At 56.9% G+C, this 25,280-nt stretch overlaps 3 protein-coding genes across 14 annotated transcripts in view; all 3 read left to right on the top strand.

Moving 5' to 3' along the window:
• Nucleotides 1–1,490: 1,490 nt before the first annotated feature.
• Nucleotides 1,491–14,904, top strand: GOT2 (glutamic-oxaloacetic transaminase 2). Of its 2 annotated transcripts, none has more exons than XM_075510427.1 (10): nt 1,491–1,625; nt 6,687–6,843; nt 8,409–8,537; nt 8,917–8,976; nt 9,098–9,259; nt 9,912–10,016; nt 10,935–11,085; nt 11,351–11,516; nt 12,499–12,649; nt 13,069–14,904. In XM_075510427.1, exons 1-10 carry the CDS (start codon nt 1,564–1,566, stop codon nt 13,189–13,191), a joined length of 1,266 nt encoding a protein of 421 aa, XP_075366542.1. In that variant the 5' UTR covers nt 1,491–1,563; the 3' UTR covers nt 13,192–14,904. The 2 variants fall into 2 exon arrangements, with proteins under 2 accessions (XP_075366542.1, XP_075366543.1); XM_075510428.1 differs by lacking the exon at nt 1,491–1,625 and adding an exon at nt 2,775–2,796.
• Nucleotides 14,905–15,090: 186 nt separating this feature from the next.
• SLC38A7 (solute carrier family 38 member 7) lies at nt 15,091–22,898 on the top strand. The gene is made up of 11 exons (XM_075510425.1): nt 15,091–15,178; nt 16,426–16,867; nt 17,101–17,299; nt 17,388–17,532; nt 18,261–18,359; nt 19,117–19,174; nt 19,539–19,653; nt 19,880–20,027; nt 20,112–20,311; nt 20,561–20,615; nt 20,709–22,898. The coding sequence occupies exons 2-11, from the start codon at nt 16,601–16,603 to the stop codon at nt 20,809–20,811; spliced, it is 1,389 nt and encodes a 462-aa protein (XP_075366540.1). The 5' UTR covers nt 15,091–15,178; nt 16,426–16,600; the 3' UTR covers nt 20,812–22,898.
• Nucleotides 22,899–24,640: 1,742 nt separating this feature from the next.
• Nucleotides 24,641–25,280, top strand: part of CNOT1 (CCR4-NOT transcription complex subunit 1) — a 60,851-nt gene continuing 60,211 nt past the window's right edge. For 4 of the 11 annotated variants that reach the window (XM_075510414.1, XM_075510409.1, XM_075510407.1 and 1 more), the window contains exon 1: nt 24,641–24,784. The gene's annotated coding sequence lies outside the window, so the exon portion shown is untranslated. The remainder of the gene's footprint in view (nt 24,785–25,280) is intronic. The other 7 variants (XM_075510415.1, XM_075510405.1, XM_075510404.1 and 4 more) reach the window with 3 other exon arrangements.

The following is a 25,280-nucleotide window of genomic DNA, read 5'->3' as shown; positions in this document are numbered from 1 at the left end:
CCTCTACCCCCGGCCCCACTAGGGACGCGGCTGCCAGGTGGGAGAGTCAGCGGGAGCTTTTTGGAAAGCCCCTATAGAATGGAGGGCGGGTTGGAAAACCCCTGGGGAGCAGAGTGCAGGCAGGCTGGGGACACTTTGGTGACCTCTGGGAGAGCACACTTCCCAGTAACTCCCAGTTACCTCTCCCAGACCCAGGCAAAGCCTCAGGGACATCCCAAGGGTTGTGCCCCCACCCCCCCCACCCCGAGTTTAGGAAACCAGTCCCGGGGTGGTGATGCTGGTGGAGTCACGGTGCCACCTTTCCCACCAGTGCTGGGGGGCACCCCAGTCCCCCCCACCCAGTGGCCTGGCACCAGGGTGGGTGCTGGGGATGGCCGCGCGCAAGGCTCAGCGCATGGCTCAGCTGCCAGGCTGAGCCCCCCCACGGGTGTCAGCGGCGTCAGTGGGAGCAGGGTGCAAGTGTGCGTGGGTGGGTGGGGGCCATGGCAGTGGGGTGAGTGTGGTGCTGGGAGGGAGTGTAGGGGGGGGTAGCCCCTGTACTGCCCAGTATGGCCCAGTTCAGCCCTGCATAGCCCAGTATGGTGCAGTATAATCCTGTATGGCCAAGTGCAGCCCAGTATGGCCCAGTACAACCCTATACAGCCCAGTATGGTGCAGTACAGTCCTGTACGGCTCAGTACAGGCCTATACAGCCCAGAATGGTTCAGTACAGCCCTGTATGTCCCAGTAGAGCTCTGTACAGGGCAGTATGGTGCAGTGCAGTCCTATACAGCCCCATACAGCCCTGTACAGCCCCATATGGCTCAGTACAGCCCAGTATGGTGCAGTGCAGTCCTATATGGCCCAGTACAGCCCTGTGCAGCCCAGTACGGTGCAGTACAGTCCTGTATGGCTCAGTGCAGCTCAGTGTGGCCCAATACTACCCTGTACAGTATTGCCTGTATGGCCCCATATGGTGCTGTACAGTCCTATACGGCTAAGCACAGCCCTGTACAGCCCTGTATGGCTCAGTACATCCCAGTATGGCACAGTGCAGTCCTATATGGCCAAGTACAGCCCCATACAGCCCAGTATGGCCCAATACAGTCCTGCACAGCCCTGTACAGCTCCCTATGGCCAAGCGCAGCCCAGTATGGTGCATTAAAGTCCTGTATAGCACAGTATAGCCCAGTGTGGCCCAATACCGCCCTGTACAGACCTGTATGGCCCCGTATGGTGCTGTACAGTCCTATACAGCTAAGCACAGCCCAGTACAGCGCTGTACAGCCTAGTGTGGTGCACTACAGTCCTCTGTGTCCCAGTACGGCCCAGTACAGCCTGGTACAAGGTGGCCCAGTACAGCCCAGTGCGGCCCACCGCGTCCCAGTCGAGCCCTGCATATCCCAGTACAGCCCAGTACAGCGCAGGACCGGGCGGGCGGCGCGGCTGCAGCGAGACCTCCCGACCGCTAGGGGGCGGTCGTCGGCGCGGTCCAGGGCGGGGTGGCGCATGCGCGGGGCGGGGCGCGTGGCCGGCGGCCGCGGTGTGCGGTGTCCGGTCGCCAGCCCGCTCGCCGTCGCCGCCATGGCTCTGCTGCACACCCGCCGGCTCCTCGCCGCCCCGCGCCTCGCCGCCGCCCGCGCCAGGTGAGGGCTGAGGCGCGGCTCAGCCCCCGGGGCCGCCCTCCGGTGCCGGCGGAGGGGCTTTCCCGCCGCCGAGCGCCCCTGTGAGGCGAGGCGGGGGGGGTCGGGGGGTTGCGGGGAGCGGGCCCTTCGCGGGGAGGAAGCGTGTCCCTCCGTGGAGCCTGTAGGCGCCTCCGGTGACGTCGCGGTGGGGAAGGGGGTTGCCGGGGGGACGGCGCGCGGATTGGCTGGGGAACGCCGCGAGTCGAGGGGCGCGCGGCGCCTCCTCGCGCCCTGATAGGCTGCGGCTGGGCCCGGCGCCCCCAGACTGCCCTTGAGGAACCGCCGTGGAGGGCGCGTGGGCACGCGGCGGGGCGGCGCGCGCACGTGCGCCGTGCCGCGGGGCCGGGTGCTGCTGGTGGTGTGCACCGGGGCCGGGGGGACCCTGTGCACCGTGAAACGGGTCTGGGGTGCTGCTGGTGGTGTGCATTGTGCGATGCGGCCAGGGGAACCCCATGCGCTGTGGAACGGGGCTGGGGTCCTGCTGCTTGGCAGGCACCATGTAGGGGGACCAAAGGGACCCCATGCACCATGCAAGGGGTCTACGGCGACCCCATGCACCATGAAATGGGGCTGAGGTAGTCCTGGCAGTGCGCAGTGCTGCCTGCCCTAGAGCCATGCCTTCAGGTGTGCAAAACCTGGCGTGAGAACAATGGGAGCGAGGGTGTTTCTGTCAGGACCAGTTCTGCACTGGCAGCTCTGGACTCTGCTGTCTCTGGAGCCAGCAGGGGGATGGATAGAAGGATACAGGATGCAGCTGGAGCCCTGTGAAGAGCCCAGAACAGCTCCACAAAGTGCAGCTGACCTGAGAGCCACAGGGTGCTGGCTGGGAACACCACTGTGACCAGGTGGTTGAGAAGTAGAGTGTGCAGCAGGATCTGGGCAAGGCCTTGCTGCTCTTCAGAGTCCTTTATCTCCTGGCCCATGCTGGCTTGGGAAGCTTTAAGGAACAGTTCCCAGCCCTCGTCAGTGCAGGAAAGCAGTGGGGTTTTTTGTTTCCCCATTCCAGTAGATAAAGAAAGCTATTAGATATTGATTAACCTTGTTCTGTCCAGCATGGCCCCTTGCTGCCTTGTGAGATGAATGCTCCCAGCCCCTGCTTCTTCTGAGGCAGCCTTCTGGCTCTTCTCAGCAGGTACAGAGGAGCAGGTATCTAGAACTCGTGTTTTCTGCCCTTGGACTGTAGTGGGCTTGTGAAAGGTATGCAAGCTCGCTGGCAATAGCTTTGTTTTTCTCTGTGTTTTTACAGTTTGTTGTTATACAGCAAACTGGAAATTACCAAATTGAATCTAGATCACGTAAAAGGGACGCAGACCATCTCTTTTGTAAGTAAAGAGCCTTTGTGCACAGTCCCCAGTTGTTCCCATGCAGCATGCCCAAAGAGTGGCTTGTTATCCCGCGATAGGGGGTGCCAAGCAGTGATTAGCAGTTTTCTGTTTCCTTATCTTCAGCAACTTCATGTGGTGCTTGGGGCTGGGAATGGTCTTGCTGAAATCAAGACAGAGGTGAAGAGACACGAAATGGTTAAAATGGCTCCCTTGACACACAAATGCTAATTAAAGTGATAACTCAGTCTGCTGCGCTGATGTATCACCAGACAGGTATTTTAAATGCTTTTCTTGGTGGGAAGCTTACCGCAGCTGACTGGGGCAATGAATTTTTAGGCTTGAAAGGACTGCAGTAGTAGCGGGAGCAGCCTGTTGGCATTGTTCTTGTGTAAATATTTGCTTTAGCTGTGGTATCCGGCCAGTGTCGCCTTTGGCCCCTCTGCTCTGCTCCAGCTTGCAGAACTGCTGTAGGGGCTTTGGCAGAGGTTTTGAAATCCAGTATCTTACGTGGCGTGGCTGTACCTCAGGGAACGTGGATTGGCCTCTTCACAATGGAAACCTTCACTGGACTTGTGAATGCTTGCTTACCTACAGGAAAACTTGCTTTCTGGGCTTGGCTAGAGTCCACGAACATGCTCTTAGGTCTCCGCAGCTTGGGCCACGAGTTCTACATCCATTTTTAAAGGGTGTTGCTGGTTTATGCAGTTCCTCGTGCATTTTCCTACCCTTTCTCTCTGTCCCATCTGTCACACTGTGCTTGCATTAAACTGGCTCAGAAGACCAGCCTGGCCAAAGAGTACAGAGATGACTTGAATCTGGTCTGCTCAGCATCTAAATTCTAACTGAGGCTGCCTATGTTCAAGTCCTGGAGCTGGAGAACATGCTTTCTTTGGCTTACATCAGGTATCCCTCATGTAGTTCAACCCCAGCTTAAACTTACCTTCCTTGAGTTTTCCACACTGAAATACCTCCAGCCTGGCAGAGAAGATGTGCAGTTTATAACTTGACCTTTATTCAAGACCAATACTCTTTTAATTGCTCAAAATAAAATATAACACAGTGCGGAGACGACAACGTTTTGGTAACATAGGGGTAGCGGTGCGTTAGGACTTGTGGCCTTTGATTCCTAATAGATCTCTTTTCCCAAACCCCTGTCCAGAAAGCTTTGCCTCTGTGGTCTCTTGGGTATCCTGATGTGTTTGGACAACTCGGCCTGGACTTTTTTCTTCTGTCTCACTGCAAGCTCACCTCCCTAGAAACGGCAGAGCAGTCCTTCTTTGGCCTTCACCCGAAAACATTCAGGCTGAGAACGGGAAAATCAGTCCTAAACCTACCCTTCGCTGCCTTAAGCCGATGGAAAGACCGGCTCAGAATGAAAGTACTTAACTTTCCGGAGTGCTGCAGCTTAGGTAAATGCCTGCAGGATCAGCATTAATTGCAGCAGTAGTATATTAGAGCCCAGTGACCTGCTTAAGTGTTTGCAGGATTGGGACCTAAATACCCCAAACACTGTAAAGCCGCTTGGTGAAATGCCCAGCAGAAAGAAGGTGCCATCACCATTTTCAGAGCAGCAGCTCTTTAAAATAGATGGCCAGGCTTCTGCAGCCCTAGATACCAAAATAACCTTAGACCAGGTAAACTGCAGAGGGACACACTTCTGTGCAGTGTGTTTCTCTCTTCCCCTGCCCCTCCGTTGCCAGGAAGGCGTCGGGAGACATTTTCCAAAGCAGCATTGCATGCTGCCTGAACCTACAGTAGGTTTTTGCCCCAACAGCCCCCTTGGCATGTCCTGCTCGGGTTGGCTCCCTAGGTTGCCTCCTCCCCGCTGGCTGCAGCCCGTGTCCCTCTCTGGAGGGTGTGTTGCTGGCACAACTGACTCATCCTCCTTTCTAAGTTGATCCTGTACTTAACTGGAGAGGTGATTAACACTTGTTAGTGGTCTAGAAAATGCTAAGCACATCTTCCATTTTTAAACTACCTGAGGTGTCTCTGCCTCGTACGTGTTTGCTGCCCTTTTTTCCACAGAGCCTGTCAAGAGGAGAAATGGAGGCTTTTTATTCGGAAATACTGTACTGATGGGACAAGCAGTTAAGTCTGAAGAGGGCAAATGATGTTTGGGGCTCCATGAGATGCAATCTACATCCACATGCTGGTGCAAAGTATGTTTATGTAGTGAGTAAACTGGGTCTAAATGGACCCAAAACAGGGACAGAGTGGAGGGGGGGAAGATGATTTTGTGAGTTCTGCTGATCACTAGTGTTAGAGTTGCCTTAACCCACCTGGCCCTGCAGCCTTCAGATGTGCAGTATCTGTCACCACACCGAGCACTCAGCAGGAGGTCTGGCTGGCCTGGGGGTGGCTCCAGGGTGCCTGCATTGCCTGGGGCAAAACCCAGCCTTGGGACAGCATTCCTGTGTTGGGAAAGCTTGTTATCTTCGTGTGAGGCAGCCTTCCCCAGGCTGCAAAGCTTTGTAAAGCTAATATGTGGCACCATTAGCATTGGGAGCTATCTCACAGTGTGTTTTGCCTTTAGCAATCAACAGTGAATCCTGCCCCAGAGGAGATAAACCCAATCTACCTTGTGGTACATGCTTTTTCCCCCATCAAGCTCGGGGTGGGGGGTGGGGGTGGGGGGCTGGCGGCAGGCGTGTCTGGGTAGATGCCTGCATGATGCTGTGAGTCATGATGCTCAGAGCTGCGTGGAGTCCTCTTTAGTTCTCCTGTCCTCAGGAGGAGGCTGTTACAGCTGCAGCCCTCTGTCAGACAGGTTAAAAACCGCCATGCCTCTTCTCTTGCACTATCTACGAGCCTGCAAAGCCTGCACATGGGACTGGGCAAAGGCTGTGGCCAAAGGGAGAATAACTGGTTTCTTTTTATAGCATGGTCTGGTCTGCCCTTGACATTAAGAGAGCCTCTCCATCTTCAGGATGTACTGCCAGCAAGGCAGAGGCAGGTGGTTTGTAGAGCAGCTGCTGGGGAGTGGTAGGCAAAGCTCCTCCTGACACAGGGAGGTTTTGTGCTTGGCAGCAACGGAAGGGACCTTCACATTGGAGCTTGTCACTTGTCACACTGGGAAGAAAGTGTCCTGTGCGATTTCCAGGAAAACAGCATTTGGCTACGACATCCCTCTTCAAGTGAGGCAGAGTTTGTAGGGCAGGGAAGGGAAATATCTTCATTAGGTCAGCCAGTGTTGCGGGAAAAGCAGATTAGTCTTCATGCACAAAAGCCCTTCCAGGAGTTTGGAAGAGGCTCTGTATTCATGGTTCATGCAGTTGCCTGGCTCTGGCCAAAGTTCCCTGGAGGGGACTAACCTTCGCGATCCCACCTGTAGGCTGTGAAGAGATGGCACTTGGCCAGAGCATAAGAGTTTAAGGCTTGTTTCCTGGGACCTTTCTGGTGTCAGCACATAATGCAAGCAGGGCCATTTCTATGCATTAATGACTTGGAGGGGGTCGGTTATCTTCATTCACAGTAAACTGAGGCTCTTTGCCCATTCTGCAATGTAAAATGCAATGCCAGATCATGGAGCATAACGGAGTTGGTTTTTTTTTCCCCTGGATAATTCTCTTAGCACTGCTTGTACCTTTTCCAGTGGTGTAAAGACAAGATTTCCCTTGGGGTTTTCCCTGTAACCATGCTGGTGCACGTCCCTGCCTGGTTCTCGAGCCTAATTCTTAGCTGCTTTTTTTCCCTTCAGCTCATGGTGGTCCCATGTGGAGATGGGTCCCCCTGACCCCATCCTGGGGGTGACAGAAGCTTTCAAGCGCGACACCAACTCCAAGAAGATGAACCTGGGTGTGGGGGCATACCGGGATGACAACGGGAAGCCATACGTCCTGAACTGTGTTCGCAAGGTGAGCCTGGTGCGGGCTGCTAGGTAGGGCCAGATCCAGGTGTTGGGCACCCTGGGGGGGATCAGGAGGGGAGAAGGCCTCTAGGCAAGGCTTGCCTGTTGGTCCTTAGAATAAGCTTTGTCTCTAACAGAGCAGAACACTGTTCCTGGTTGTCTTCCTTAGCAGCACTAATGCTTTTGAGACACAACAGAGCCGGTTGTTAAGTAGTAGGGGATAAAACAGGGAATAGGTGTCCTGTTCCCATCCGGGTAAATCTAATTCATTGTTGACTTCCACAAGCCCTCCAATCCAGCTGTCCTCTGAACTTCAAGGTGTTTCTTGAATAGGCTGATGTTCCCTGGGCCAGCCCACATGGGAGGAAAGAGCTGACATTGTCCCCTTAATGGATTAGTCTTAGAAATTCTGCTGAGCCTTTGTTACCAGTTTCTCCATAAGCCAGTCTAAAACTCCAGCCCAGGGAGCTGGATGTGGGCACTGCCCTTGAGGGGATTACAGAGCCTTTCAGGGCTGTAAGTGTAGAAATAGGCTGCTAAACAGCTGGCAGCTGACACACATATTGACTGGCTGGTCTCCTTGGCATAGGGAGGATGCATTGTCCGTGTTTCTCATCAGTGTGGGGTTTAAAGCCATCCCTTGCCCTCACTCTCCCTGTGTTAGCACATATTGCAGCTGGGTCACAACTGAGGAGCCTGGGTGGTGTCACAGGAACAGTTTCCTAGTGGTATATGAATGCTGCCAGGGTCTGTCCCACTGCTTTGGGAGCACAGATAGGGTTCCCAGAGAGCTCCAGATATCTCTGTCACTGCATTTTTCCTGAGCATGGCTCCTTGTCTGCTGTTCTTGCTGCCACTTTCTGATCCTGTGTTATGTAAGGACTTGGACTGGTTTCTGATGCAGGATCTGCTTGAAAGAAGTAGATATTAGGAAAGCTGGGGGGAGCCATGTTTAAGGGTTGGGTGAGCTAGCTTTCAAACAGGCTGCTTTTCCAAATTGGCTGGGGTTTCTGGATTATTATTTTCTAACCTACTCCTAACTGAACTAGTTAACACTCCATAACGGCATAACTGGTTGACACAGCATAACAGCATAACTCCCAGTTAACACTCCCATCATAATGAGGCCCTACAAAGGGCTTGCTACCCTACCTGGTTTTGGGATGTCTCCCTATGTAGAGACACTCTCTGCCTTTCGGTAACAGCCAAGTCTTGCCTTCCTGCCTGACAATTCCTGCTTGGGCAAAGAAATGTGTGTCCTTGTGCAGCAGCGTTGACTTGTAATGGGCTGGAAGTGGTGCTCTCCTCTGGCACCGGGTTTCCTGGCTCTGCTATACCCACTGAGGGCTCTGGTGGCCCTTGGGCACCTTGCCCCATGGTAAAAGCAGTGTGTCACCTGAAAAGCTTACTGCTGCCCTACCTTTGAATGAGCCCTGATCTCTGAAGGGAAACTTCTGTAAACCAACCTTTGCCCCTCTTGAGCAAGTGAATGTGAAGAGAAGTGACCTTGAGCTGTCCACCATCCTCTCCATGGTGATGCCTTCCTTGCTGAATGTGTGTTCTCCTTCCCAGGCGGAGGCCATGATAGCATCCAAGAAGATGGACAAGGAGTACTTGCCCATCGGGGGGCTAGCAGATTTCACCCGGGCATCCGCAGAACTGGCTCTGGGCGAAAACAGTGAGGCTTTCAAGAGCGGCCGGGTAAGGAGCAAGCTGGGAAGCAGGAAGTGGGCAGTGCTGTCTCAAGCACGGTTGGTACATGGGTGCCCAGCAAAAGTGGAAGGACTGGCAGGTACTCATGCCTCTGAGTTGCAAGCTGGCCAGACCCAAGGATAACTGCTTCCTCTGAAGGCTAGCATGAAATAGCCCTTCCTGAGGAGGGGATTTGACCTTGCTAAGGGTCCCAACTCCCTGTCCTGCAACTGGAGTTGCTGACCCACGTGCTTTCCTCCAGCCCCGTGTCCCTGCTTGAGTGAGCTGTCATAGAGGTGTGCTTCTGCCAGTGCTGACGTAGTGACTGAGCTTTCCCTGTATCATACCGTGGCTGCTCAGACTCATGTATTTGTGTCTTCCCTTGCAGTATGTCACTGTGCAGGGTATTTCTGGGACTGGATCTCTGCGAATTGGAGCCAATTTTTTGGTGAGTCCCTAGCTGGTGGGGGAAGGAAAGGACATCTTCTGACCAGAGCTGAATCTTTGGGGTTTTCTAACTGCTTGAATCTGTTCAACCTGTTTGAACACTCTGTCTTTCTCTTGATCAGCAACGGTTCTTCAAGTCTAGCCGTGATGTGTACCTACCCAAACCGTCCTGGGGCAATCACACACCCATTTTCCGTGATGCTGGCCTGCAACTTCAGGCTTACCGCTACTATGACCCCAAGACATGCAGCCTTGACTTCTCTGGAGCCATGGATGACATTTCTGTGAGTTGCCTTTCATGCCTGGAAGCAGGGAGGTGATGTGGGGAGATGGGCGATCATCTTGCTTTAGCCTAAATACCATAGAACAGTTTGGGTTGGAAGGGACCCTGAAAGGTCATCTAGTCCAAGCCCCCTGCAATGAGCAGGGACATCTTCACCTAGATCAGGTTGCTCAGAGCCCCGTCCAACCTGACCTTGAATGTTTCCAGGGATGGGGCATCTACCACCTCTCTGGGCAACCTGTGCCAGTGTTTCACCACACTCATCGTAAAAAATTTCTTCCTTATATCTAGTCTGAATCTACCCTCTTTTAGTTCAAAGCCATTACCCTTTGTCCTATTGCAAGAGGCCCTACTAAAAAGTCTGTCGTTCATCTTTCTTGTAAGCCCCCTTTAAGTACTGAAAGGCCACAATAAGGTCTCCCTGGAGCCTTTTCTTCCCCAGGCTGAACAACCCCAACTCTCTCACCCTGTCTTCATAAGATAGGTGTTCCATCCCTCTGATCATTTTTTAATATGATGCCTGAAGGCACCAAATGAGGGCTAGAAGCCTTGCAGAACTTGTCTAAGCTGTCTAGGGCAAGAGTCCCATCTCAGCTGCTGAGGAGAGTGCTCAGATGTCATTAATAATTCATTCTCTGTAACATCTTCCTTAGAAAATTCCAGAGAAGAGCATCATCCTCTTGCATGCTTGTGCTCACAACCCCACCGGGGTGGATCCCCGGCAGGAGCAATGGAAGGAGTTGGCAGCTATTGTGAAGGTGAGTGGTAGAGTGTCCCAGGGGTACTGTGCTGTTCCTGGGAAAACCACATCTCTGGGCTTTCATGAGTGGTATCTGGTCTTCACTGCGCTAAAGGTTACTCTCTTCCATGAAGCCAGGATGGGTGTCATATTCCTGTACTGAAGACAGGAGCCAGACAAGTGCACCCATAAAGCTTCTGACCATCAGGCTTTCTGCTGGCACCTTCCCAGGAAGCTGGGGTAGGGAGACCTGAAAGGAGAGCAGCAGGGTTGAAAGAGTGAGCTGTGGTAGCTGGAGAGGATCTCCCAGTGCTGGTATATTAAAAATGCTGGAAGATCTTTCACATGACTGGTGTCTCCTCGCAAGTTTCAGCTGGAAACAGATAGGGGCAGCTTCATCCTTCTCTTCTTCCTCTCTGCCACTCCCCCAAGCTGTAGCCAGTGAAATTTGGCTTGGGAATGCCTGGCCTTAGTAGTGTTCTGAGAATTGATAGATATCAAAGTGGCCTCTGGGGCCTACAGATGGCTGTGGGTCTCCTGACCGAGGGGCAGTGCAGCTGGTTTATCTGCCTGGAGGCATTGGCAGGGCTGGCACCTGCCCAGAGGGTTCCCAGGTGGTTTTCTTGGAAACTGATAATAAAGGAGACACTGAAATGGAATAATTTATAACTGCTGAATCCACTTCTGCCTTCTGGGCCAGACTACACATCCCATAAATGCACTGGGAGGGTCTTGACCTGCTGTTTTGATGTGTGGTGGGTGGCTGTGATTTTGGGGCTGCCTTCCCTGTTGCAAACGAAGGAGAATGGCTCTACTTCTGGAGGAGCACAGCTGCAGTTGAGCAGCTCACTGCCTGCATGGCTCTTTTCAGCCTTCTGCCCTGCTCCCTGGAGGGGTGTTCAGCTCCTGTGACACACTCTCCTTTCTTTGCTGGCAGAAACGGAACCTCCTCGTGTACTTTGACATGGCCTACCAGGGCTTTGCCAGCGGGGACATCAACCGGGATGCCTGGGCTGTGCGGTATTTCATCGAGCAGGGCATCAACGTCATCTTGTCACAGTCCTACGCCAAGAACATGGGGCTGTACGGTGAGTAGGGCAGGTGGTGTGGAGACGGTTTCATCCAGGCTGCTGGAGGGACCCCACTGCCTCTGGGGTTTAGCAGCCAGTGTCTTTCTGCTGCCTGTGTTCATCCTGCAGTACTGATTGGGGTGGAGGAGATAACCCACTGGGAGCTGGTGGAGACCCTTCTAGAGAACAGGGCTCTGCTAAAGCTATGTGGCATTTCGATAAGTCCTGCCCCAGCCCTGGGTATCCGAGGGCAGAGGCTGTGACCTGATTGCTCCTCTTTCAGGAGAGCGTGCAGGTGCCTTCACGGTGATCTGCAGTGATGCAGAGGAATCCAAGAGGGTTGAATCACAGCTGAAGATCCTCATCCGTCCCATGTACTCCAACCCACCCCTGAACGGAGCCCGCATTGCCTCTATCATCCTGAACAGCCCTGACCTTCGGAAGGAGTGGTAAGAGGGAACCCCTAATGCTCATGACAGCGAGATGTGAGGTCTCTCTGTTGCAGCCCTGTGCTGTGCTTTCTGCCTCCTGCTGTCATGAGCAGCTCATAGCTTCAGGGGTGCAGTCAGAACCACGTGCCACCCCTTTCCTGTGGAGAAATCCCTGCTCATGCCCTGGCATCAGCTGGTATCGGACCAGCCTGACACAAACAGGTTTCCCTTGTGTTACCAAGGCAGAAAACACTGTAAAGGAGGAGATAAAGCTCCCCTAGGATTGAGGGCTGCAGGAGTTGCCTGTCCAAGGAGTGGAAAAGACTGACTGAGGCATTGTAGCCATGTAGTATGTCTCACACGGGGGAAGTGGAAGCATAAACCCCCTGGGAATAGACCCAGGAATGTAACCCTCACACCCTAAGCCTGCTTCCTGGCGTCAGCCTGTGCTGGTCTCCTAGCCCCTCAGTGTTGAGTCCCTGCTGGCAGCTGGCCTGGCAGAACAAAGGCTGGCTGTGTGTTGGCCTCGCTGGGAGCTGTGTTCCTTTGGCAGACTGATGCTTGTGCCTGATCCAGGGCCCAGCAGAGATGTCTCCTAGCTGTGCTGCCTTGGGGCAGGGATGTCTGCCTGCGCTGGGAAGTACCCCTGCACTCTTCATTTATCTGCAGATACTATTTTATTTGGATTTGGGCAGTGCTGGCATGAGGCCTCTGACTCACCCATGGCTTTCAGAAGTGAGAGATGCCAATACTCTGGTAGTAGTGTCCAACAGCTATGGAATAAATAAATAGCAGTCACCTTCAGGTACCAGGAGAAAGAAGCAGCTCCCCAGCTGGAGCTACAGGTTCATGCTCTCTGGTCTTTGCTCATCTGCATCCCCCATGTTTTTAGGGTATGAGGCCCTTCCAGGCAGAGAGGGTTGATTCCCAGTATTTGAGGGGGGAGCAGTGTTGGTGCATCCCAGCCCTGCTCTGAGTGGTTCCTGGGTTGGCTTCTCAGGCTTGTAGAGGTGAAGGGCATGGCTGACCGGATCATCAGCATGCGGACTCAGCTGGTGTCCAACCTCAAGAAAGAGGGATCCTCCCACAACTGGCAGCACATCACTGACCAGATCGGCATGTTCTGCTTCACGGGGCTGAAGCCTGAGCAGGTAAACACAGTTCCTGTGGTCTCAAGGTGTTGTTTGTGGTCCTTGTCATTAAGATCTTGACTGCAGGTGCCAAAATGAGCCCTCGTATGCAGTTTTTCCTCCAGGAGGAACATCCTCCAAGCCTGCAGCATGAGCATTGTGGCGACCTGTCTTGCTTTGCTCCCTGCTGTGCTTGTGGAGGTTGAAAGCAGACGTAGCGTGCTTATGTATCAAAGGAAGCAGTCACTTGGTGCTGCTCTGAGGTGACCTTAAAGGTCAGCTCAAGTGAGGTGACTCTCCTGGCTGAACATCTGCAGGTAGTGGGATGCTGTGTCTGCTGGCTCCCAGTTTGCTTTCAGTTCTGGCAAGCTGGGTAAATTTGCACTCTGCTGAAAGAGTAGAGATTGGCCTGCAGTTTGAACTCTGCTCTTTCACCCCAGGTGGAGCGGCTGATCAAGGAGTTCTCCATCTATATGACAAAGGACGGACGAATCTCTGTGGCGGGAGTTACGTCGGGCAATGTAGGTTACCTGGCTCATGCCATCCATCAAGTCACAAAGTAAAACAAAGGTGTGCCCTGGAGCTGGTGGCCTTCCCTTCCCCACCGGTTGAAGATGGGGAGGGAAAGGAAACAAGCAGAATACTTCCAACCACAGCACTTGATGCCACTGCTGAATGTATCTTGTAGATGAGTTGTTGTAGAAGCCTAGTCAAAACCACCCTGCATTGTGGAGCAGGGACATTGCTGGCTCCTGCTCGTCACAGCTGTTCTCCCCTGTTGTCCATCCTTTGTCCATCAGCCCCAGCACCCATCTGCACTGGAGGAAGCAAACGCTTAGCGCTGCCATCGTACTGAAGGCTTCCCCACGCTCGTCTCTCCATGAGAAGGCTTTGTGAGGCTGTTGGCCGCTGGCCTAAGTGGCAGTGGGCAGGGAGCTGGCTGGGCTGAGTGGGAGGGCTGCTCAAGTGCATGCCTGCCACCTCCTCAGCTGGCCCCTGCAACCAGCAGGCTCCAGCCTCCTTCATCTTCCTAGCCCAGGGCTGGGCAGTGCCAAAGCTGCCCTCTTGACAACCAGCTCTGAGGACTTCTCACTACTAAAATCTGCTCCGTCGTTGGCTTTGCTCTTTCCATCTGGCAATCTCCTTGCAGGTGTAATTCACAGTGGTGCGGGTTTTGGGGCAGACCCGTGTCCCTTCTCTAAGCCTGCCTGGTTCTCCTGACTTCACTCCCATGCCCTGCGGTGAAACAATTTCTCACCTCTCCAATAAGAACCTCTGAAAACTGCTCTCTGTTGGTCTCTGCCTCTCCCCGTTCCTGTACCAACCCCAGCAGCCCTCCCTGCAAAGCAGAGTCTGTGTGTGTGTCCCAAAGCCACGAGCCAAGAGGTGGGCCCTGCCATGTCCACCCTCATGTGGGGGTGCAGGGTGTCCCTCTCATCTGCTCTGTTTAGCCAAATTTCTGGCAACACCAGAAAACAGGAGGGAAAGAGCCCGAGGGAAGTCCGGGAGCTGATGACTCAAAAAACATCCTGTCCTTTTAAACTGAGTATCCCTGAAGCTCTGTGACTCCTTGGACTCTGATTTTTAATCCAAATAAACTGGTGCACAGCTCTGTCGAACTGGGGCCTTCCTCCTGTCATCGCACAGCTGAATCCTGTCCCTTCCATACACCAAATATTCCCTGTCGGGGATGCGCCAGCACAGGGGTCCTTGTATGGCCAGTGAAACCCTCATCTCCTGAGAATCCCAGGTAGAGAGAGGGCAGTTCCCACCCGTGTGCCCCAAGAGCACCGGGGGGGGTGTGGGCTGAGCCTGCCCCAGGTGGGAGTCGGTGTCACGGAGCTGAAATTGAATCCGCTTGAAACCTACGGGGCTGAACGTAGGTGTCGCCTGTCTAGTTGCACGCTGTCACCGCGCTTGCCGGCAGAGGAGGAGGTGCTTGCGCAGGCCGAGGAGGGCTGGAGCCTCCCGCTGCTCCCTGACAGACGGTTTGCACTTCAACGGCGACGATTGTTTACGTGGCCCGGTGCCCACAGGTGTTGCTTGCTCCGATTTGTGCAATAACTCGCTTTCCGTGCTGCTGCCGCCGCCGCGGGTGCTGCCCCGTGGCACTGTGGGCTCTTGTGCTGTGGTCCCCGGTTCTGCGTGGCCCTGGAGCTGCCTCCTCCTGCCTCTCCTGGTTGCAGAGAGCCCTTTTACCTCGCGTTAGGCCTTTCTGCTGCCCGTTCTCTGTTACAATAAAAGTAGAGCTGGAGCACAGCCCTGCCTTCTCTCCCTGTCCTCGCCTGCGGGTCGCTCCGGGTTCAGCTGCAGAGCGGTGGGGATGGGCAGGGATGGGCTTCCCGAAGGGGGAGCTCCTCGCCGCTGGTCCCCGGGGATGGGCATCGCTTCCCGGCCGAGATGCGGGCGCCCTGGGCGGGCAGGGGCGGCGGGGCGGGCCGGGGGCGGACTACAACCCCCGGCGTGCAGCGGGAAGGGCGGTGCCGGCGCTGCGCCGCCGCTGAGCCCGGTCGGGGTCGGGGCCGGAGCGGAGCGGGCTCCCACCGCCCGGTGAGTGGGGCCGGGGCACGGGGGTACCGGGGGGGCCGCGGGGCGCCCAACGACCCGCTTGGGCCGCGTCGCGTCCCCGAGGGCTTCCCCTGCAAACGCGGGGTGACCGTCACTAGCTCCGGGCCTTGCTTGCCCTGGCGTGGGGCGCCGCCGGGGCCCACGCGGGTCCGTGGGTCTGTCGAGTCACTGCCGCAGAAGCGCCTGCTCTCAGGGTCTCTGGTTGTCACCGGCATGGTGGCTTTGCCTGGGGTGAAAGGACAGCCGGACACCCACCCTGCAGCATCCTCCAGCCGTGGGAGAAGCATCTACTCCTTCCTCGTCCGGGCGGGGGCTTCAGCCAAAGAGGACCCACGCATGCCAGCAGACCCACCAGCCTGGGGACCTGGGACCTGTCCCCTCTGCGCTCCTACCCCCGGGGGAGAGGGTTGCCTTTCTTCTTCCCCTGCACAGGCCTGCGGGGTTTTCCCCTTCCCCAGAAACCTTTGAAGAGGATTTGTAGCACAAGCGTGAGGTTTAAATAGCCTAGAACCAAAGGGTGGGCTGGTCAGGAAGAGTCCCTGGAGATGTCGTCTAGGAAAAAAAGAGACTTCCCTTGAAAAGAGATTTCCCTTGGCTGTATAGGTCCCTGCGAAGCCCTGCCAGGTTGTGAGGGTTGATCTCCTTCAGCTCAGCGAGGCACTGGGATGAGATCTCGGCTGTCCAACCCCCGAGGGCTGTGGTGCTGGAAACACCAGGTCTTCAGGTCCAAAACGTTCTGAGACATCTTGTGCTGTTGGTCACCCTGGGGGTGCATTGGGAGTGGCTGGTCCTGCTGGTCCTGGTGAAACGGTGTTCCTGGTGCGTGTGTGGGTCGTTCCTGTTGAGCCCAGCCTTGACCTTTACCCAGGAGCACGTGCACGGCAGCTCTTGCAGAGCTTGCAGGAATTGGGGTTGGAAATCAGGAAGTGAGCCGTGACGCTGGGTCTCGTGCCTGCAGAAAGGCGAGTCCTGCCGTGAAGCTGCGGCTCCCCAGCCCCGTGGCTGGGGCTCAGTCCCCTGTCCAAGGGCAGCAGTGTCCTCGCCCTGGATCTGGGGGACGAGAGGTGAGTTCTCCTGCCGTATCTCTGCTGGTGTGAGGAAAGCTGCATGCTGTGACCCCCGAGCTGAGACCCAGGGAACTCATTTCCTCTGTGCCCCTGTCTGATGCCCAGGTTGTCCCTTGTTAACATACCTTAACACTTACCGTGTTCTTCTTCATCCCCTTCTAGGAGCAGTGAAATGCCTGACCCAAGCACTGCTGTGGTCCCAGTCTGCCTGTTCGCTGCCCTCCCTGCCTGATGGAGCCAGTGCTGGCAGAGGACCCTCCTCGAGGCGGCCGGCTGAGCCTGGTGCGGGAGCGCTAGTGGGACGTGGACAGTGGCGTGTGCCACCCTAGGAGGGACAATGGCTCAGGGCACCGGGAGCATCAACAGTGACTACAAGGATTGGGAGTGGAGCGCCAATGCTGGGGAACGGGCCAGGCTCCTGCAGAGCCCCAGCGTGGAGACAGTGCCGAAGTGCGGAGAGAGCCAAGGAAATGGTCTGGGGGCCACGTCAGCTCTAGGAGCCGTCTTCATCGTGGTCAACGCTGCCCTTGGGGCTGGGCTGCTCAACTTCCCCGCTGCCTTCAGCATGGCTGGCGGTGTGGCCGCTGGCATCGTGCTGCAGATGGTGAGAGGGTGGGGAAGGGACAGTCCCTTATCCCACCCTGGGAGGGGACATGGCAGGGATGTGTGGAGCCCCAGAAAGGGCTCAGGGAGGACATGGCTCCTGGGAGGAGGCCCTGTTGGGTGAGGGACCCCAGAGATGCTCTGTGTGTACAAGGGTGGCTGCCTGAGGTGGCTTTGGGGACCTCGTCATGCTGTTGCCTCAGTGTCCCCTCCCTGCCTCTTTCCCCACCCCAGTGCATGCTGATCTTCATCATCGGAGGCTTGGTCATCCTGGCGTACTGCTCGCAGGCCAGCAATGAGCGGACCTACCAGGAGGTTGTGTGGGCTGTCTGCGGGAAGGTGCCTGGCGTGCTGTGTGAGGTGGCCATCGCCGTCTACACCTTTGGCACCTGCATCGCTTTCCTCATCATCATCGGAGACCAGGAGGACAAAAGTAAGTGTGTCCCCTGGGGGAAAAAATAAGCAGTTGCTGTCTCTTTGTCTGGAAGGGGACAACCTGACTGCCCCGCTTGTCTCCACAGTCATTGCTGCTCTGGTTACGGAGCCCGAGGAAACTGGGAGCAGCCACTGGTACACGGACCGCAAGTTCACCATCAGCATCACCGCCTTCCTCCTCATCCTGCCCCTCTCCATCCCCAAGGAGATCGGCTTCCAAAAATATGCCAGGTGGGTGGGGAGAGTCCTCTGGGGCTGGGAACCAGCGTGGGCCAGCCAGCACCCACCTAAGCATGGTCCCAGGGGATGGGGAGTGGAAATGCTGTGGTTCTAGCACCGTATCTGCCTGCTCGCCCCTGAGGGTTTGGACATCTCCTCCTCCGCCTTCCCATGCCTCGGTTTCCCTGTCTGGGAAGCAGAGGAGCTGCTGAGCACCAGGCAGCCACAGTGTCATACTCCGGGGCTTGTCCCCCTCCCTTCTGCTCACTGGAGGAAGCAGGGAGAGCTGCTTTCAGCTGCGTTGTCCCCTGTCTTTGGAGTTGGCCATCAGCAGAAAGGAGAGCCAGTAAGGGTCCCTGGGCCGGGTGGTTCCAGCCCGCCAAGCATCTTGATGTAACCTGGCTGCTGGAGCTGGTCGAGGGCTACCGAGGAGTCTCACTTCTTTAACATGCCTCTCTTCTGCCCGAAACCCAGCTCATCCCCTTGCTGGCAGGTCTGCCACTCACAGCAGCACAAGACAGCCCCCGAGCACAGCGGGATTGCCTTGCCGTCTGCTCTGCGGACAGTGGGTGACAGCGCCTGCATATTCCTGTCAGAAGGGAGAGCAGCGATGGTCCTGATGGGAAGGATTGGGATGGCCTGGGCTGTGCAGGGAGGAAGATGGGGTTGGAGAGGCTGGAAGGAGACCCTCCACAGAGTGGGGAGGCAGCACACTGATGGTCTGCTGTTCCCTCTTGCAGCTCCCTAAGTGTGATTGGCACGTGGTACGTCACAGCAGTCATTATCATTAAGTACATCTGGCCCGACAAGGAGCTCATGCCTGTGGAGATCCCAACCAGGTGAGTGCAAGAGACCTGATGCTGACAGTGGCCATCGCAGCACTGCAGAGCCAGGCAGTGGTGTGGGAACAAGGGCTGCAAAGGCTGGGGACAAATCCTTCACAAGCCACATCCCTGGGCCCAAGGATGCTGCATGTTGATGCCAGAAGCTCCCAAGTGACTGCATCTCTGCATATTTCAGAGGAGCAGGTGGTGAAGGAGAGGAAAAACACCTCTTGGAGGTCCCCATGGCTCCATTGCAGGTTTTGAGGAGGGCTGATTGACTTTTAGCTCTGATACAGCCAGGCTCAGAGTTCTCCATGCAGTGCTTGTGCTCACCCAGCAAGCAGGGCTGTGTCTATTTTAGGATGATTTTGGTTATTTCCTTGGCCAGCACAGCCCCTGTGGCTTGTCCCCTCCTTCACGGTTTGGGGACATTTATGGACCCAGTGCGGGCAGTGGGAATTTTAGGGCAGAGCAAACTTTCGACCAGTTTTCGGCACTGCCCAAGTAGATCCTTTTTTTTTTACTGATACTTTTATTTTTGTAAGTCCTCAATTTTGGCTGGTCTGTCTCAGTGAAAGGCCCTGGTCTTCAGGGAGTGCCAGGTCCCAGGAAAACCTCGCTCTGTGCAAAGGCATCATCCTGGGTGGGGGGACGCAGTAACAGCAGAGGAGCAAGTCCATCACTGAGCACCCCCAGCTCATCTTCTCCTGGGGCACTGGGTGGGGGGCGCAGGGGGTCCTGGTCTGACCAGTGGGTGTTTCTCTCCTGCCAGCCCCTCCACCTGGACAGCCGTCTTTAATGCCATGCCCACCATCTGCTTTGGGTTCCAGGTAAGGCCACGAGCCCAGCACTCCCCTTCTCACCCTGCAGCTGCCTGTGGGGGGGACCAACATGGTCTGGGGATGCTCCCCTGGGCGATCAGCCAAAACCCTCCTCGTGCTCACCACACGGCTTTGCGAGGAGGCTGAAGCCAGTTTAACATCTCACTGCCCCTGGATGGAGATAGATCAATTTTACCCCAGCTGGGAAGGTCAGGGTAGCCTGTCCCCCCCTTTTCTTCTCCACCAACAAACCTGGGGGGATCACGATATCGCAACAAACCTGGGGATATCATGCGTGGGATCCCATGCGGCTCCCCCTGCGCTCAGGCTCAGCCCATCGCGTGTCCCCACTCTCTCTCTGTGTCCCTGGCAGTGCCACGTGAGCAGTGTGCCCGTCTTTAACAGCATGAAGCAGCCGGAGGTGAAGACCTGGGGGGCAGTAGTGACAGTGGCCATGGTGATCGCTCTCTTCGTCTACACAGGCACTGGTGAGCGAGGGGATGCCGTGTGAGTGTGGCATGGTCCTTGGAGGGGCTGTGAGCTTCTGGAGGGCAGGGACTCTCTGGTCAGCAGAGGGACAGAGCAGGAAGGGAGGGGAGTCCATCTATCCCCCCCTGCAATGTGTCCTGTCCCATATCCATCCAAGTCTAGTCCCTCAAAGACACGTGCAGGATGCTTGTCCCCATCCCCCTCTGACTGCTCCCTTCCTGGCAGGCGTCTGCGGCTTCCTGACCTTTGGAGCCAGCGTGGAGCAGGATGTCTTGCTGTCCTATCCCTCCAACGACATCCCCGTTGCCCTCGCCCGGGCCTTCATCATCCTCTGTGTGCTGACATCCTACCCCATCCTACACTTCTGCGGCCGGTGAGCACTAGGAGGAGGCAGGGGCTGGTGTGGGCAGGAGGGGCAGTGTGGGGAAACACCCCTGCCCTGGGTCTTTGCCCTCAGGGCTGTCTTGGAGGGTCTCTGGCTCCGCTACACCGGGGTGACGGTGGAGGAGGACGTGGTTCGGGAGCGGAGGAGGCGCCTGCTTCAGACCATCAGCTGGTTCCTCCTGACCCTCCTCCTGGCTCTCTTCATCCCTGACATTGGCAAAGTCATCTCTGTCATTGGGGGCTTGGCCGCCTGCTTCATCTTCGTCTTCCCAGGTAGGGCATCCCGGGATGCTCAGGGGCCAGCGGAGTTGTCTTAACCTTGTGTCTCGAAGAGGGAGGGAGCAGGATGGAGATGTAGGAACCAGGAGGTCTTTAGAGCAGGATGGAAGTGAGGCATGAGGTCGGTCAGCAGCCCAACTATTTTGACTGAACTCTGCTCCATAATGGGAAGTGCAGCGCCATGGCTTGTGGGGTGTCTGCTCAGTCCTTGTCTGGGTTTAATTTGCCTCCTATCCCTTTCAGGGCTCTGCCTGATTCAAGCCAAGCTCTCTGAGATCCAAGAAACCAGGGCAATCAGGTAACCAAAATGCACTTTCCCTCTCCCCGCTTCCCCTGCACATGTTGGTATGAAGGTCTCCTCTAAACATGCCCTGTCCTCCTGTATCTACAGCTGGTGGGCCCAGGTCAGCTATGGGGTGTTCATGGTCACCCTCGGAGCCTTCATCTTTGGACAGACCACTGCCAATGCCATTTTCGTGGATCTCACAGCCTGACTCCTCCTTCAGGCTGGACCGCGCTGCTGCTGTGGGGACGCAGATTTCCCCTAGGACCAAAGGGAAGCGGGGAGAAAACACTTTGGCGTGTTGGGAAGATCCAAGAGGAGCGTTGTAATCTGGGGCTTGGCTGAAAGAGCCCTGCAGTGGTTTGTATCTTGTTGTCTTAACGCACCAGGCAGTCAGGCTTGTCCTCTCAACCCTGACTCCCTGGTGAAGCCAGAGCATCACTACAAGGGGACCTGTAGTCCAGGTCAAGCCCTTTCTGCCCCTCTGGGGTAGACATCACTACCTTAGACATCACTAAGGGGTCACGGCTGGGGTTTGTGAAGGCATGCTGCTCTCACCCGTGTACCCCTGTGCTGGTGGAGCTCCCTTCCACAGCTTAAACTCCTTCTTCTCCCAATGTTGGAGGGAGACAGCGTGTCTTGCATAAAGGGAACTAGTAATCATGTTTATCAGACAGGGTGACATCCCCGTAGTCCTCTTCTGTGTCAGTGTTTAGTTTGGTTTAAACTCTGCTCTCCCGTGGCTCATCTCGCTGGTCTCCTGCCCATACTCTTACATCTCCCTCTGCCTGGGCTGCGCTTTCTGTTACAAAGCAGGACCATCGCCTTCAGCCTGATTTTTTTTTTGGAGGATCAGGACGAGCACGGGGTAGGGACACATGGGTGCAATGTTTCCCCTGCCAGGGGTTGCTCACTCACTAGAGGTGCTGTGGCTGCATCGACCTACTGGAGACACAATGCTAGAGCAAAGCTCTTATCCAAATTTCCAATCCTGTTCTTCCAGGAGGTGTCCAGGGAATGGGACTGGGCCAAGTGTGGGTTTTAAGGGATACTTTGGGGATGAAGCAGTCAGTATTAATCCGTTCTATATTGTTCCCTTGGTCGTTTACACTCTTTGTGGCTGGTGTTGCTCTGAGCTGTCCTTCCGTTGCCTATCTGGATGATAGTTTCATTTCTGCTTTTCCTGGGTTGAGCAGTTCCCCCAGCTGCAGATTCAGTAGGGGGAGTTAAACCTCAAAAGCAAACTGCTCTGGTTCAGTCTTTGAGTTTCCTTGTTTGGCTTCTAAAACCCTGGGGGAGGGAGGAATTCATGTGTATCTATTGCTGCTTCTGTGATGAGGGTCCAGGCCAGCTTTCTGCAGCACCTGGCTTTGCTCCTGCATCTTCTGGAAGCAGCCCAGGCTGTCGTGGTGGGAAGGTGAACCATGCATGGCATGCTTCTGTACTTCTCACCGTGGCTCTCTCCCTCTGCGACCAGTGGCGGTGGGTGGGAGGACAGCACGTGGGTGCTTCCCCATGTGGAAACATTTGGTCTTTCCCTACCAACGCTTGCTGCGTGTAAATGTGGACCTCCCTGCTGCTCCTCAGGACAAGACAGGGAGACCCAGGTGGAGGAGGAGGAAGAAGCCTCAAGCACAGTGTGAATGTTTGAGGGACCCTGTGAAGGCACGTGTCCCTCCTGCCTCCCCCAAGGTACCTCCAGCCTCTGTGCCCTCAACTTTTGGCAAAACCAGGCTCCAGCAGACCCCCCATTCATATGGCACTGGCTGCCTCCTGAGCCCCTTTGCCCAGCTCCTGCCTGAGAGCCGGCACTGGGGCTTGGAGGACCCCTCGGCATAAAGAAGAGGGTGCCCACCCTTACACCACCCAGCCCTGCAGACCACTCCTCCTGGATCCAGGGAGCACAGAGCCACCTCCCTGGCACAGAGCCCAGCAGGGACTGAGATGCTCAAGGCTCAGCAGATGCCAACGCTGAGATGCCTTTCAGTGCCCGTCCCCCATCAAGATGGAGTGGGGTTTGGTACCCGGTGGCTTTTGTGGCTCTGGCTTTCCTGAAGGTGAGGTCCCACGGCCGAAGCGGAGGCAGACATGGTGTCCCGTGTCTTTGGTTGTCACCTAGGGAGCTGCTTGGCTCCCTTGATACCCCCAGGGGGGTTGAGAGCAGGGGGGTACGGAGGTGCTGTGGTCGTTTCTCTGTTTGCCTTACCGCTCCCAACTGTTTACAAACACCGGCCTTTTAAAATGTATTTTCTACATGCAGAAAGCGGAGGGACCTCGACTCAATAAAAGTGACATTGTGGTGCATGTGCTGGGCAGGCACAGGGTGGTTTCTGTGGGGCCAGCGGTGCGCACGCCGTGCTGGGAGAGGGAGATGCTCCTGGGTGGGATGTGGGATTGAAGCTGTATCCTGAAATGCCAGCCCAGCTCTCTGAGCTTTGGGGTGGACGGTGTGGGGCCGGGGAGGGGGGCTTCGGTGCTGACCCCATGGTGGCTGGCCGGGGGGGGGGGGGGGGGGTCCCGGCCAGAGGTGAGGCCACATCGCCTTCCCCAGGCCCTCATACCCCGGGGTACCTTCCCAGGGCAGGTCCTGATCCCAGTGTTGGCATTCCGGGGTCGCCCCCAGGGCTGGAAGGCGGGTGTAGGGTGGCTGAGGCGGGCAGCAAGGGGCCGTTCTGGGCTTGCGGGGTGGCAGCCTCGGGGCGCTGAGGGGGTTCAAGTGTTTCCTCTCCGGGACCGAGGCCGACGAGCCGGCAGTGTGCAAGTGCAGAGGGGATTTCGGGGCAAAATGGCCCATGGCCCCTGCGCTGGCCTGGGGAGGAGGTTGCGGCCCTGCAGTGCAGGGGCCGCGGTGCCTGGCCCCGCGCCGCCATGTTGGAGGGATGCAGGGCCTGGGGCCGTACCACCGCACTGCGAGGGAGGGGCGAAGTGCCCGGGCCACAGGCAGTGATCCAGACCGTACCAAGGCAGCGCGGGGGGAGACGCTTCAGTGCCTGGGCCCGTACCACCGCGCGGCGCGGGGGGGTCGCGGTGCCTGGGGCCGAACCACGGCCCGGGGGGCGAGGGCGGGGCGGACCTCATCACTCGGGGAGGGGCGCCCCCGGCCCCCCCATGACTCCGGGCGCCCTTTGGCGCTCCCCGCCACTTCCCCTTCCTGCCCCGCCTCAGCGCAGCGCCCCGCGCTCATTGGTCGGCCTTGCCAGTGCTGGTGCGCATGCGTGGACCAAGAGGCCTGGCAGCGCTGATTGGCCAAAACGGTAGGAAGGACTCCGGCCGCTCTCGGCCAATGGGCGTGCGGCGCTGGCTCCGCGCGGAGGGCCGGGGAAGGGCGGAGGGAGGACGGCAGAACGTCCCCCAGAGGTCGCGCCGGGCTGATTGGGCAGGTCGCGCGCGGCCCTGCGTTCTGATTGGGGGAGCACGCCGGGGGGCGGGATGCTCGGCGGGCGCCCCGCCCACCCGCGCCCCCGCTGCCCCCCCCGCTGGCGTGCCGCGAGGGGACGGGGGAGGGGAAAGGCCGCGACGTGAGCGCGCGACCCCGTCCGCCATTTTGTAGCGAAACGGCGGAGGCGAGAGGATAAAAGCGCGAGCGGCCCCAGCCCGGCGCCCCGCTCCGGCCCCCTTCTCACGCCTTCTGAGGTGAGCGTCGCCCGCTGCGCTGAGCGCAGCCTCGGCCCGTACCTTGGCCACCCCGCGGGTGGGCTGCCTGGGGGGTGTGCGGGAGCACCGGCGCCTCCGTGGTGGCGGGGGTCGCGGCCACGATCGCGATCTGGCCGCGGGGGTGGCGGGGGCGGTGTAGGCCGCGGCGAGGCCGGGCGCCGGGGGGGGGCCGGCAGGAGCCGGGCGGGAGGTGGCGGGGCCGGTAGAGGGAGCCCGCCTGGCCCGCCGTTTCCGGGGTGCGTGTGGGGCAGCCTGCGGGGCCCCCGCGGCCTGGCCTGGCATGCGCCGCTCCCCGCCCCGGCCCTCGCCTCTTCGCCGCCGCCCGTTTCTTTCAGCCGGCGTCCGATCGACAGGAGGAGCAGCCGAGCAAACTTTGAAGGGCTTTGCCTCGGCCCGGGCCGGGCGGTGCGGGCCGGTCGTGGCTCGGGGCGGGAGGCGCGAGTGTTTTCAGGTCCGTGGGTCGCCGCCTGCGGCTCTCGGTTCAGGAGGAAGGCTCCGGCGGCGGCAGGCTGCGCGGTGATCGTTTCGAGGTGGGACGGAAGTCTTCGGCTTTGGAGCTTTTTTTATTTCTCTTTACCGTCTGCTTTTGTAGCGTTGATCGTGACAGGTGGAGCTTAGAGAGACTCGGAAAGCGGCCAGTGTTGGGCCTACCCTGAGCTTGGCTCGGTGGCCTCTTTAGAAGATCGGCATTGTCGTGACTTACCCAAGGAAAACAAGTAAACCTGTAAACAGTGAGCTATAGTAAATAATCCGGTGACATAACCTTCCTGCAGACCACGTGGAAGAAATGCTTCCCAACGCTGTCGTCCAGTTAAGAGCACCCTGCCCGGTAAAATGGACTTGCCTGTTTAGAAACTAGAAGTAGCAGCAGTTGGCTGTTTTGACAGATGCTGTATTGTTAGAAATGGCTGCTTCACAATAGTTCTCTATTTTGGAGTAGCACCGTGTTCTCTTTATACGATAAGGTTAGTGAGCAGTCATAGCTTAATTTCAAAAACCACAAATTGGACTGTGTTTACAACAGAA

This window comes from Mycteria americana, chromosome 8 (assembly GCF_035582795.1).
Source record: "Mycteria americana isolate JAX WOST 10 ecotype Jacksonville Zoo and Gardens chromosome 8, USCA_MyAme_1.0, whole genome shotgun sequence".
In the NCBI taxonomy this organism is placed as follows: Eukaryota; Metazoa; Chordata; class Aves; order Ciconiiformes; family Ciconiidae; genus Mycteria; species Mycteria americana.
This window is presented reverse-complemented; position numbering and strand designations above follow the sequence as displayed.

Coding starts and splice junctions, on each gene's coding strand:
- GOT2 (XM_075510427.1), top strand. CDS start 1,564: ATGGCTCTGCTGCACACCCGCCGGCTCCTCGCCGCCCCGCGCCTCGCC. Junction 9,260..9,911: donor GAGCCATGGATGACATTTCT/GTGAGTTGCCTT, acceptor CATCTTCCTTAG/AAAATTCCAGAGAAGAGCAT. Junction 12,650..13,068: donor CGGGGCTGAAGCCTGAGCAG/GTAAACACAGTT, acceptor CTTTCACCCCAG/GTGGAGCGGCTGATCAAGGA.
- SLC38A7 (XM_075510425.1), top strand. CDS start 16,601: ATGGCTCAGGGCACCGGGAGCATCAACAGTGACTACAAGGATTGGGAG. Junction 20,028..20,111: donor ATCCTACACTTCTGCGGCCG/GTGAGCACTAGG, acceptor CTTTGCCCTCAG/GGCTGTCTTGGAGGGTCTCT. Junction 20,616..20,708: donor CAAGAAACCAGGGCAATCAG/GTAACCAAAATG, acceptor CTGTATCTACAG/CTGGTGGGCCCAGGTCAGCT.